This window comes from Macrobrachium nipponense, chromosome 2 (assembly GCF_015104395.2).
Source record: "Macrobrachium nipponense isolate FS-2020 chromosome 2, ASM1510439v2, whole genome shotgun sequence".
Lineage (NCBI taxonomy): Eukaryota > Metazoa > Arthropoda > Malacostraca > Decapoda > Palaemonidae > Macrobrachium > Macrobrachium nipponense.
This window is the reverse complement of record NC_087201.1, coordinates 80,046,414-80,058,913: the sequence shown is the minus strand read 5'-3', so window position 1 is coordinate 80,058,913 and position 12,500 is coordinate 80,046,414. Positions and strand designations below refer to the sequence as shown.

Below are 12,500 nucleotides of genomic sequence, written 5' to 3'. Positions count from 1 at the left end.
CATCTTCCGGTATATTTTGCATCTTCCAATCTTGGATGGTCTGGGATGCAGTTTAGATATTTGTCGAGCTTATTCTTAAACACATCTACGCTCACTCCTGATATATTCCTCAGATGAGCTGGCAACGCATTGAATAGACGCTGCATTATCGATGCTGGTGCGTAGTGGATTAATGTCCTGTGTGCTTTCCTTATTTTTCCTGGTATAGTTTTGGGCACTATTAATCTACCTCTGCTTGCTCTTTCTGATATTTTTAGTTCCATGATATTTTCTGTTATTCCTTCTATCTGTTTCCATGCCTGAATTATCATGTAGCGTTCTCTTCTCCTTTCTAGACTATATAATTTTAAGGATTGTAGTCTTTCCCAGTAGTCTAGGTCCTTAACTTCTTCTATTCTAGCTGTAAAGGACCTTTGTACACTCTCTATTTGTGCAATATCCTTTTGATAGTGTGGGTACCATATCATATTGCAATATTCAAGTGGACTACGAACATATGTTTTATAAAGCATAATCATGTGTTCAGCTTTTCTTGTTTTGAAGTGCCGTAACAACATTCCCATTTTTGCTTTACATTTTGCCAACAGAATTGCTATTTGATCATTGCATAACATGTTCCTATTCATCATCACACCAAGGTCTTTAACTGCTTCCTTATTTGTGATTGTCTCATTATTAGGTCCCCTATATGCATATAGCTTTCCTTCTCTGTCTCCATAATTTATTGATTCAAATTTATCAGAGTTAAATACCATCCTATTTACCTCTGCCCAATCATATACTTTGTTAAGGTCTCTTTGTAGAGCGTTCCTATCTTCATCACAAGTAATTTCTCTACTTATTCTTGTGTCATCAGCGAAACTACTCACTACCGAATCCTTAACATTACTGTCTATGTCTTCAATCATAATAACAAACAATATTGCAGCTAGCACCGTACCTTGTGGCACACCGGATATTACCTTGGTTTCATCCGATTTCTCATCATTTGCAATAACTATCTGTTTTCTGTTGTGTAAAAATTCTTTTAACCATCTTCCTACTTTATCTACGATATTGTGTTTTCTAATTTTCTTTGCTAATATATTATGGTCTACTTTGTCAAAAGCTTTTGCAAAGTCTAGATAAACCACATCTGTTTCATTTCCGCTTTTCATATTTTTGAATATGTTCTCACGGTGGACTAACAGTTGGGTTTGTGTACTTTTTCCGGGTACGAAACCGTGTTGTCCTATATTAAACAAATTATTTTTTATTAAATGTTTCATAATATTTTTCTTCATTACCCTTTCATACACTTTCATAATATGTGATGTTAGACTCACAGGCCTATAATTACTTGCCTCTAGTCTTGATCCACTTTTGAAAGTAGGGGTGATATATGCTAATTTGTGCTCATCATAAATCTTGCCTGTATCTACACTTTGTCTTAATAATATTGCAAGTGGCTTTGCGATAGAATGAACTACTTTCTTTAACAAAATAGCAGGGACTCCATCCGGCCCTGCAGCAGCTCCATTTTTAATTTCATTAATTGCCTGCACAATATCAGCTTCATTAATTTCTATGTCAGCTAAATATTCACTATTTTCGTCCCTTACTTCTATATCATTATCTTCATTATCCATTCTAGGGGTGAATTCTCTCTTATATCGTTCTGCCAGTATGTTGCAAATTTCCTTTTTTTTTCATTCGTTAATCTCCCTTCAATTCTCAGAGGGCCTATTTCTATTCTTCTTTTATTCATCTTCTTCACATATGAGTATAATAGTTTGGGGTTTTGCTTGATATTTAATAGGGTTTTTTCTTCCAAGTCCCGTTTTTCATTTTCTTTTGATTGTATAATCTTTTGTTCTGCATTTTCTATCTTACTTTTTAGTTCTATAACTTTCCATGCATTTTTTTCTTTTGCAAGACCTTTTTTCCACTTTCTGATTTTCTGGAACAAGATCCTTCTGTCTCTTGGTATGCATGAATGATGTTTACTTTTCTTCTTCGGTATATATTTATCCACTATTTTCTCCAATATTTTATATAATATCTCCGTATTTACCCTTATGTCATCACTTACGAAAATGTTATCCCAATCTTTGTTTAATTCTTCATTAATTTCTGACCATTTTATATTTTTACTGTAGAAGTTGTATTTTCCATATCCTTCCCACTTTTTCATTTCTTGCTTATCTCTATTTTCACTTGCTTTGGAATGAACTGTTAATTCTATGACATTATGGTCTGAAATACTCGCATTATAAACTATTATTTCTTTAACATAATTCATCTCGTTCACAAATACTAGGTCTAAAGTATTTTCCTTTCTTGTTGGCAGGTGATTTATTTGTTGAATGTTGTATTCTAGTAGCATATCTAATAGCTTTTCAAATTGCCTCTTATCTTCTGCCTAACACTATTACTCTCTTTTTTATATGTATAAAGTACACCACAATCTCCTATTCGTTCTTTCCCATTCTACGAAAGGGAAAGTTGAAGTCACCCAAGATAGGAGAATAGTCCAGTCCTTGTGATTTTCTACATATATCATCCAATTTTTCAATTATTAAGTCAAACTCTTTAGTATTAGGAGGTCTATATATTACTATGTTCATCAATTTTTCAGATTCAAATTCTACCGCTATTAGTTCACATTCTGAGTTACTATATTTCTCATATATTTTTCCTTGTTTTTTGTCTTTCCCATATATTGCGGTTCCCCCTTGATTCCTATTTTTTCTATCTGATCTATAAGTTTGGAACCCTTTTATTTGATCATCATTCCCAGTCTCTTGGGAATACCAGGTTTCACTTATATTCATTATATCTATTTTCTTTTCATTTTGGGTTAGTTCTTCTAAGTACTCTATTTTTCTTTTTGAGTTACTCGTAACTAAACCCTGCGCATTCATCACTATGATGGTTTGCGTGTTTTCTCCTTCATTTAATAATGGTAGTAATAAGGATTTTCCCATGTCTCTTTCCTGTTCTGGTATGTTGTTCTTTTTTCATTTCCAGAAATTCTGACATTAAAAAATCCAACTTTTCCATAATATTTGATCTTCCTTCATCATAATTATTCATTTTGTGTCTGAATCTGCAATTTTCTCCGTTTCTGCAATATCCTCTTGCATAATAAATACAGTTATTATCTCTTGAGTAGAATTTCGGAGCTGATGCTTTGAAATTTTTTGCTGACACCTCTGCATATCTCATTGGTGGTTTGCTTTTCTCTTTTACCTGATATTCTTGATTTCTCTCTTTATTTGTTTCTTTCTTATTTTGGATTTTATTACTTGGTTGGTTATTTATTTGATTATGATTCATGGCTACAGGGTGCATATATTTGCATTTTTTGTCGAACTTACATCCTTTTCCTTCTTTTAGGTTTTTACATATTTTTGGATGCAGATCTCTGCAATCATCCCCATATCCATCTAAGTATGCACATTTACCATATATTTCATAGTTTTGACATACCTTAGGATGTTTGTAGTAACATCTTTCTCCAAATCTGCAATTCCCTCTTTTCAAAAGGTTGCAGATTTTGTCTTTCTTGTCTATTTTTTCCTCTTTCCCGTCATTGTGTAGATCTGGGTAGAGCCTCTTCGGGATTTGCTTTTCTGTTGTCATATCGTAATTTATTTCTTCGTAGGTATGCTGCTTTATTGCCTCATATGTAGTATCAATGAGTATCTCTGCATCCATACTTTTATCTTGTTCTTTGTTTTCCTTATTTTTTTCTGTCATTTCATTTTTGTTTACTTCTCTTCCGTTCTTCTTCTTCTTCTCTTGCTTCTTCCTCTTCTTCTTCATCCTCAACTATTTGTACATTCAATCTTGATTTAATAACATTGTCTATCCATGATAGACATGTTGAACAAAAAATTCTTGTATCTTTTCTCAAATCTTGCACTACCTCAGCACACTGTGGATGGGTCGGAATGTTGCATGCAGCACATTTTCTGATTAGGTTTTGTGGATTGACTATGCTATACCAAACCTTACACAGTTTGCATGCTTTTGGCATTCTTTTTCCTAATGCATCAATTAGGATATTCACAAGATTCACCTTATTCATTTTCTTTGTCGGAATATGTTGGTTTATGTATATTTTCTTTATGAGTCTCTTGACCACTTGGATTTTATTTGGAACTTCTTCAATTATTTTCAAGATGTTTTCATTAGATTTGTTCCAGTTTGAAGGATTATATCCTTCTAATATATCTATGAATGCTTTTGTATCTTTTTGGTTAGGACTGTTGCTGATTTCATAGATGAGAAATGCCAGTTCCCTTCCTGCTACCTCATCGTATTGCGAATCCGCTAAGCAAGCTAAATTACGCCACCTCTTCCCGCAGTTGGAACTTACTGCCATCTTGTTCTGATTCACAGTATTACACTTGATAAACTAACTTAGAAGACGCTTTATCCTACTATTTTCACACTAATCTTATCACCGATAGTTCACGAACACTTCTAGATATTTCTCAAATTCTAGTCGTATGTTAAACTTGTGATATCTGTTGATTAATCTGACTTCACGCGGGTATGTCTCACCAAGCAAGAGAGAGAGAGAGAGAGAGAGAGAGAGAGAGAGAGAGAGAGAGAGAGAGAGAGAGAGAGAGAGAGAGAGAAAGCCTGCAGTTAACTAACTGTTAAATTGTTTTAAGTCACGTTATTTTACCCTTAGACTTAATTTGTACATAAACAATGGTATCTATTATTTCAGCACCGGTTTGCGTTCTTTGTGTTCTTATGAGTTCTTGTGTTAAATATTCAGAAAAAAAAACGAAGATTAGGCGAGGGTGGAACAATTTCGTTCCTAAACGCTCCATAACTGCAAGTGAAATGTGACCCTGAGCCCAATCCAGCTATGAGTGTTTTTCTGGTCCGTCATTCATCGTTATGTCAAAGTTCTTGGGAAACTTGAAAGCGACGACCGTCACTATATCGATGATGATGATGGTGGAGCCAATTGTGACTCAGATGTTCACAATTAACTGATCGCAACACTCCCAATGTTAATAGTGATGTTGGTGCGAATGATGAATCAAGAGTTGGGACTATACCATCCATCCAGGATCTCCAGTGGACCGTTTTTTATTCTAGAAAGGGCCAGTCTCTCCTTCCTGAAGACCTGTGCTATTCAGCACCAAACAGTCACTGATAGGTATGTGCATGAAATTTCTAATGTAATCTTGAGTCACTAAGCAAATGATCAAATTAATACTGCTGAAATGGACTGAATCAATGTACATACTATTGATTTGCTCCTGTTTTGAAAAGTTACTTATCAAGTTAGATAGTGAATAATAATTCTAAAGGAAATCAAATTTCTTTGTACAGCCTTTCAATTCAAGCCCAAATCGTATAATGCCCTCTGTAAATTTGCTGCTGAATATGTTTATGATCAGGGATCTTTCAGAATTATTAAAACGTATCCCTAAATTCGTAGGAATTCGATCTCAACTTCAAATTCTGAAAGTAAATATGAAAGTAAATATTGCTTTCTGTTTAATTTTACATTTTACCTTTGGGGACTGTATTCAGACACCTTGATTCTAGACTTTGGCTAAAACCTTCCATAGATGGTAATGCTCCCTTTTGCAATGATCCAAATCTTTCAACAAAACTCTTTAGATCAACTTGCCTAGAAGATAAGTTGCTTGGTGTAATTCATTCTTAGGCAAGAATGTCTTCGATAATCTTCTCTATTACTCTCTGACTTACCTTTAATGTTTTTGAATAATTATTAGCAACCTTTCATATTACCTGTTTTTTTTCTCTCTCTCTCTCTCTCTTTTTGAGAGTCCCTTGTCAAACATTTGTGATCCCCTTACTAGGTATAGTTAATGAAAATTAAATGTATTATTATAGTAGTTTTCTTTAATTAGATTCGTATTAAAATTCGAAATAGTATTGCATTTTGGTCTTAACCATAATATCTGCCTCCCCCGAAGTGACCGAATCCGCCAAATCCTCCAAATCCTCCAAATCCTCGATGGAATCCACCGTGAACGAATCCAGGTTCAGCTACTGGGCTCCTCTTTCCACGGTAGCCTCCATATCCGAATCCGTGGCCTCCAAAGCCACCAAATCCTCCAAGACCTCCAAATCCTCCAAAGCCTCGATGGAATCCTCCATGAACAAATCCAGGCTCAGCTTCGGGTTCGGGTTCAGCTACTGGGCTCCTCTTTCCACGGTAGCCACCATATCCGAATCCGTGACCTCCAAATCCACCAAATCCTCCAAATCCTCCAAATCCACGGTGGAATCCTCCAAAGTGACCTGGATCGGCTTCAGCTTCAGGGTCAGCCACAGCCACAGCCTTGGCTTCAGGCTCAGCTACTGGGCTTCTCTTTCCACGGTAGCCTCCATATCCCAATCCATGTCCACCGAAATGGCCACCAAATCCACCAAATCCTCCAAATCCTCCGAAGCCTCTGTGGAATCCACTGTGGAATCCAGGATCAGCTTTGGCTTCAGGTTCAGCAACAGGATCAGCTGCTACTATCCCCAAGAGGACCACGGCTAAGGTGGCAATAATCGTCTGCAAAAAAAATTGAAAACGTCCCTTTAATTACACTTATAGCAACAGGTCTAATAATATCTTAGAAACTTACATTAAACCAGAATTAAGGTTTACCATCAGTTTCTGTAAAATATTATTCACTTGGAGTAATGATCATACTATGGTTCAGAAGTGGATGACTAATTTTTTTATATATAGCTTTGCCTGTTTTTTAAGAAATCCAATACACATTTCCAGATAAAATTTATAATACAAAATATTATAATCATCAGAAATATAATTCATGACTTATTTATATAGTTTATGCTCAGGGATCTAGATCATCATTGTAAATGATGCTAATCAACAATCAGAAAAATGTGTTAAGATAATTGAGGCTATGTTTGATAAATGTTTACACTGACATCAAAATAACACACGATTTCTACTATAAAGTTGAACTTTCACAGCATATAAACACATTTTAGTATTCCTTTTACTTTAATATTTTCCTTATATTTAATTAAGATTTATGAATAGAAAGTAAAGGTTGATAAGGTGATGCTTAACTTTTATTGTCATTTTTAAACAAACGTTAACTATGCCTTCCCCATTTATGATTAATTTATAAACATTGAAAATTATTATGCCAATCGAATATCTCTCTCTCTCTCTCTCTCTCTCTCTCTCTCTCTCTCTCTCTCTCTCTCTCTCTCTCTCTCTCCTACCTTGGACATCATCGTGCAGTGCTTGAGAGGCGACTGTGCTAAGACAGAGTCCGGGATCCCCTTATATACTGACAGGAAAACTCAGGTGTCCTTCGGATGATCGTCAAGATCCTGAAGAAAAAATACTACGTCATCCTCTATTATCGTACAGGGGCCATAACCTTCTTCTCTTTTTGCTACTTTCGTTTCCTTTTGAAAAAAAAAAGGGGGAAATCTGATGAAGTCTTGTTTTATATTTAAATATTGTATGTTTGTCAGAATTAATATATATATATATAAATATATATATACACATATATATTTTACCCACACGCACATATTTACATATTATGTGCGTGTGCATTCACTATATGTTAGTACATATAAAGGAAGAAATTATATATGTATATATATATATATATATATATATATATATATATATATATATATATATATATATATATTATACGCATATATAGAGAGAGAGGGATAGATAAACAGAAACGGGTGTATTCTATATCTCTGCCAGATCGCCCTTCTCAAGATTAGAAGTTGAAAGTATTGCTAACAAAATGTCTTGAAGGAACGCGAAACAATTGGCTGTCATCATTGAAGCCTACGATTCTTCACTCAGAAATAGCCTCATTCAGCAATTCGGTGACAGTGGATTTAACTTTCTCGCAAATAAATAAAAAGAATCTTACCCTTTTACTAATCAAAAATAGTTTACAATCTATTGGTCCATAACATAACAAAGGAGCCAAAAGAAAAGAAAGTGAACAGCAAACATGAACTTCTTACTAAACAAATCAGCTTTTTTCAGGACAATGACTCACGAAAAATCAGCCAAAATTTCTACTAAACTTTTTATTTTTTAAATGTTTTGGTGGCCATCCCTGGAATGTATATTTAACCTCGTTGTGATCTCTTCGAAGTTCTGATTATATGAAAGAGAGCGAGGGAGAGGAGGAGAGAATTCAGAAGCATGCATGCTACAGAAAAAATTAACTGTAAAGTCAAACAGAGAGAGAGAGAGAGAGAGAGAGAGAGAGAGAGAGAGAGAGAGAGAGAGAGAGAGAGAGAGAGAGAGTAGTCACCTGTTAAACTTTTTCAAGATAAGCTATTGTTTTCTCTCTTGAGTTTTGTGTTCGCATGACTTATTTTCGTGTTAAATATTCTACAACGGAAATAACAAAATCACGAAAGCTGTAAACAGGTGAAACGGTTTCGCTCCTAAACTTGGGTTGTGACCTTGAGCACAATCTAACCAGAAGCACTCGCTTCCAGCCGGTCATTCATCTTTGCACTGGCAGTCACTATACCAGAGATGCTGATGGTGAAGCCGATGTCGCTCAGAAGTCCAAAGCAAATTGTCCTTCACTGGTCGCGACTTACACTATGATAATATTGATGGTGATGTGAATGATAAAGGAAAATTTGGGAATATGCCTCCCCTTCTGGATCTCCCGTCGACTTGTTTTTATTCAGGGAAGGGCCAGTCTGTATTTCCTGAAGAACTGTGTTGTTACGCACCCAACAGCCACTGATAGGTAAGGGGGCCATCTAATGCAATCTATTCTTTAAGGTAAATTTTTATCCTCGATCCACTACGAGAATGACAAAATAAATACTGCTGACGTCGTTCCAATTACTGTACATCCTTTTGATTTGCTGCATTTATGAGAAGGTACTTATCAAGTTAGAGAGTGAATAAAAATTCTAATTCAAATTAGATTATTTTGCAGCCTTTACATTGAAGCCCTAATCTTTTTACTCCGTCAAGGAATTTACTGCTATATATGTTTATGATCAAAGACAAATCAAAATTGCAGCAACATATCCCCTAAATTCATAGGAGTTCGATCTCATCTTGACATTCTGAAAGAAAATATGAATAGAGGTTCCTTCCTGTTCAATTTCATGTCTTGCCTTTAGTGACTGCATTCAGACACCTTGATTCTAGATATTTGCTAAAACCTTTCACAGTTTTTATACTCCCTTAACAATGATCACAAAATCTTTCAAGAAAAATTTATAGATTCATAAGTCAAGAACAAAAGTAGCTGGGTGCAATTCACTCATAGGTAATACTTCCCTTGGTCGTTTCTTCTTGTATTCTTTATCTTACCTTTAATGCTTTAAAATAATTATTAGTAACCTTTCATATTACCTGTTTTTTGGACAATCCCTCTCTCAAAAATCTGACCCTCTATACAAGTTATGTTTAATAAAAATTAGATATATTATTATAGTAGTTTCCTTTATTTAGATTCGTTTTAAAATTCGAAATACTTTTACATTTAGGTCTTAACCATAATATCTGCCTCCCCCAAAATGACCGAATCCACCAAGTCCTCCAAATCCTCCAAAGCCTCGATGGAATCCTCCATGAACAAATCCAGGCTCAGCTTCGGGTTCGGGTTCAGCTACTGGGCTCCTCTTTCCACGGTAGCCACCATATCCGAATCCGTGACCTCCAAAGCCACCAAATCCTCCAAGTCCTCCAAATCCTCCAAATCCTCGATGGAATCCACCGTGAACGAATCCAGGCTCAGCTTCGGGTTCGGGTTCAGCTACTGGGCTCCTCTTTCCACGGTAGCCTCCATATCCGAATCCGTGGCCTCCAAATCCACCAAATCCTCCAAGACCTCCAAGACCTCCAAATCCTCCAAAGCCTCGATGGAATCCTCCATGAACAAATCCAGGCTCAGCTTCGGGTTCGGGTTCAGCTACTGGGCTCCTCTTTCCACGGTAGCCACCATATCCGAATCCGTGACCTCCAAAGCCACCAAATCCTCCAAATCCGCCGAATCCACGGTGGAATCCTCCAAAGTGACCTGGATCGGCTTCAGCTTCAGGGTCAGCCACAGCCACAGCCTTGGCTTCAGGCTCAGCTACTGGGCTTCTCTTTCCACGGTAGCCTCCATATCCCAATCCATGTCCACCGAAATGGCCACCAAATCCACCAAATCCTCCAAATCCTCCGAAGCCTCTGTGGAATCCACTGTGGAATCCAGGATCAGCTTTGGCTTCAGGTTCAGCAACAGGATCAGCTGCTACTATCCCCAAAAGGACTACGGCTAAGGTGGCGATAATCGTCTGCAAAAAAAATTGAAAACGTCCCTTTAATTACACTTATAGCAACAGGTCTAATAATATCTTAGAAACTTACATTAAACCAGAATTAAGGTTTACCATCAGTTTTTGTAAAATATTATTCACTTTGAATAATGTTCATACTCTGGTTCAGAAGTGGAAGACTATTTTTGCCTGTTTTTTAAGAAATCCAATACACATTTCCAGATAAAATTTATAATACAAAATATTATAATCATCAGAAATATAATTCATGCCTTATTTAAATAGCTTATGTTCAGGGATCAAGATGATCATTGTAAATGATGCTAATCAACAATCAGAAAAATATGTTAAGATAATTGAGGCTATGTTTGATAAATGTTTACACTGACATCAAAATAACACACGATTTCTACTATAAAGTTGAACTTTCACAGCATATAAACACATTTTAGTATTCCTTCTCCTGTAATATTTTCCTTAGATTTAATTAAGATTTATGAATAGAAAGCAAAGGTTGATATAGGGATGCTTATCTTTTATTGTCATTTTTAAACAAACGTTAACTATGCCTTCCCCATTTACGATTAATTTATAAACATTGAAAATTATTACGCCAATCGATTATCTCTCTCTCTCTCTCTCTCTCTCTCTCTCTCTCTCTCTCTCTCTCTCTCTCTCTCTCTCTCTCCTACCTTGGACATCATCGTGCAGTGCTTGAGAGGCGACTGTGCTGAGACAGAGTCCGGGATCCCCTTATATACTGACAGGAAAACTCAGGTGTCCTTCGGATGATCGTCAAGATTCTGAGGAAAAAATACTACGTCATCCTCTATTATCAAACAGGGTCTATAACCTTCTTCTCCTTTTGCTACTTTCGTTTCCTTTTGAAAAAAAGAAAAACTGTTGAAGTCTTGTTTTACATTTAAATATTGTATGTTTGTCAGAGTTTATATATATATATATATATATATATATATATATATGTATGTATATATGAATATCTTTTACTGCAAAACAACATGATAGTGTTTTATGGGCCTTTCACCTTCATATACATATACATATATATATATATATATATATATATATATATATATATATATATATATATATTATATTAACCATACACACATATATACATATTATGTGCGTGTATCCTATATATATATACATACATATATTTTACCCATACACATATATATACATATTATGTGCGTGTATTCTATATCTCTGCCAGATCGCCCTTCTCAAGATTAGAAGTTAAAAGTATTGCTAACAAAAAGTCTTGAAGGAACGCGAAACAATTGGCTGTCATCATTGAAGCCTACGATTCTTCACTCAGAAATAGCCTCATTCGGCAATTCGGTGACAGTGGATTTAACTTTCTCGCAAATAAATAAAAGGAATCTTACCCTTTTACTAATCAAAAATAGTTTACAATCTATTGCCCCATAACATAACAAAGGAGCCAAATGAAAAGAAAGTGAACAGCAAACATGAACTTCTTACTAAACAAATCAGCTTTTTTCAGGACCATGACTCACGAAAAATCAGCCAAAATTTCTACTAAACTTTTTATTTTTTAAATGTTTTGGTGGCCATCCCTGGAATGTATATTTAACCTCGTTGTGATCTCTTCGAAGTTCTGATAATATGAAAGAGAGCGAGGGAGAGGAGGAGAGAATTCAGAAGCATGCATGCTACAGAAAAAATTAACTGTAAAGTCAAACAGAGAGAGAGAGAGAGAGAGAGAGAGAGAGAGAGAGAGAGAGAGAGAGAGAGAGTAGTCACCTGTTAAACTTTTTCAAGATAAGCTATTGTTTTCTCTCTTGAGTTTTGTGTTCGCATGACTTATTTTCGTGTTAAATATTCTACAACGGAAATAACAAAATCACGAAAGCTGTAAACAGGTGAAACGGTTTCGCTCCTAAACTTGGGTTGTGACCTTGAGCACAATCTAACCAGAAGCACTCGCTTCCAGCCGGTCATTCATCTTTGCACTGGCAGTCACTATACCAGAGATGCTGATGGTGAAGCCGATGTCGCTCAGAAGTCCAAAGCAAATTGTCCTTCACTGGTCGCGACTTACACTATGATAATATTGATGGTGATGTGAATGATAAAGGAAAATTTGGGAATATGCCTCCCTTTCTGGATCTCCCGTCGACTTGTTTTTATTCTGGGAAGGGCCAGTCTGTTTTTCCTGA

At 35.8% G+C, this 12,500-nt stretch overlaps 2 protein-coding genes across 2 annotated transcripts; both read right to left on the bottom strand.

Annotated features, from left to right (window-relative positions):
* Window positions 1–5,860: 5,860 nt before the first annotated feature.
* Window positions 5,861–7,339, bottom strand: LOC135221459 (uncharacterized). Its single transcript, XM_064259210.1, has 2 exons — window positions 7,234–7,339; window positions 5,861–6,544 (listed from the first exon to the last, which is right to left on the bottom strand). Exons 1-2 carry the CDS (start codon window positions 7,243–7,245, stop codon window positions 5,927–5,929), a joined length of 630 nt encoding a protein of 209 aa, XP_064115280.1. The 5' UTR covers window positions 7,246–7,339; the 3' UTR covers window positions 5,861–5,926.
* A 2,114-nt stretch (window positions 7,340–9,453) lies between these two features.
* LOC135221458 (uncharacterized) lies at window positions 9,454–11,019 on the bottom strand. Its single transcript, XM_064259209.1, has 2 exons — window positions 10,986–11,019; window positions 9,454–10,311 (listed from the first exon to the last, which is right to left on the bottom strand). Exons 1-2 carry the CDS (start codon window positions 10,995–10,997, stop codon window positions 9,520–9,522), a joined length of 804 nt encoding a protein of 267 aa, XP_064115279.1. The 5' UTR covers window positions 10,998–11,019; the 3' UTR covers window positions 9,454–9,519.
* Window positions 11,020–12,500: the final 1,481 nt, after the last annotated feature.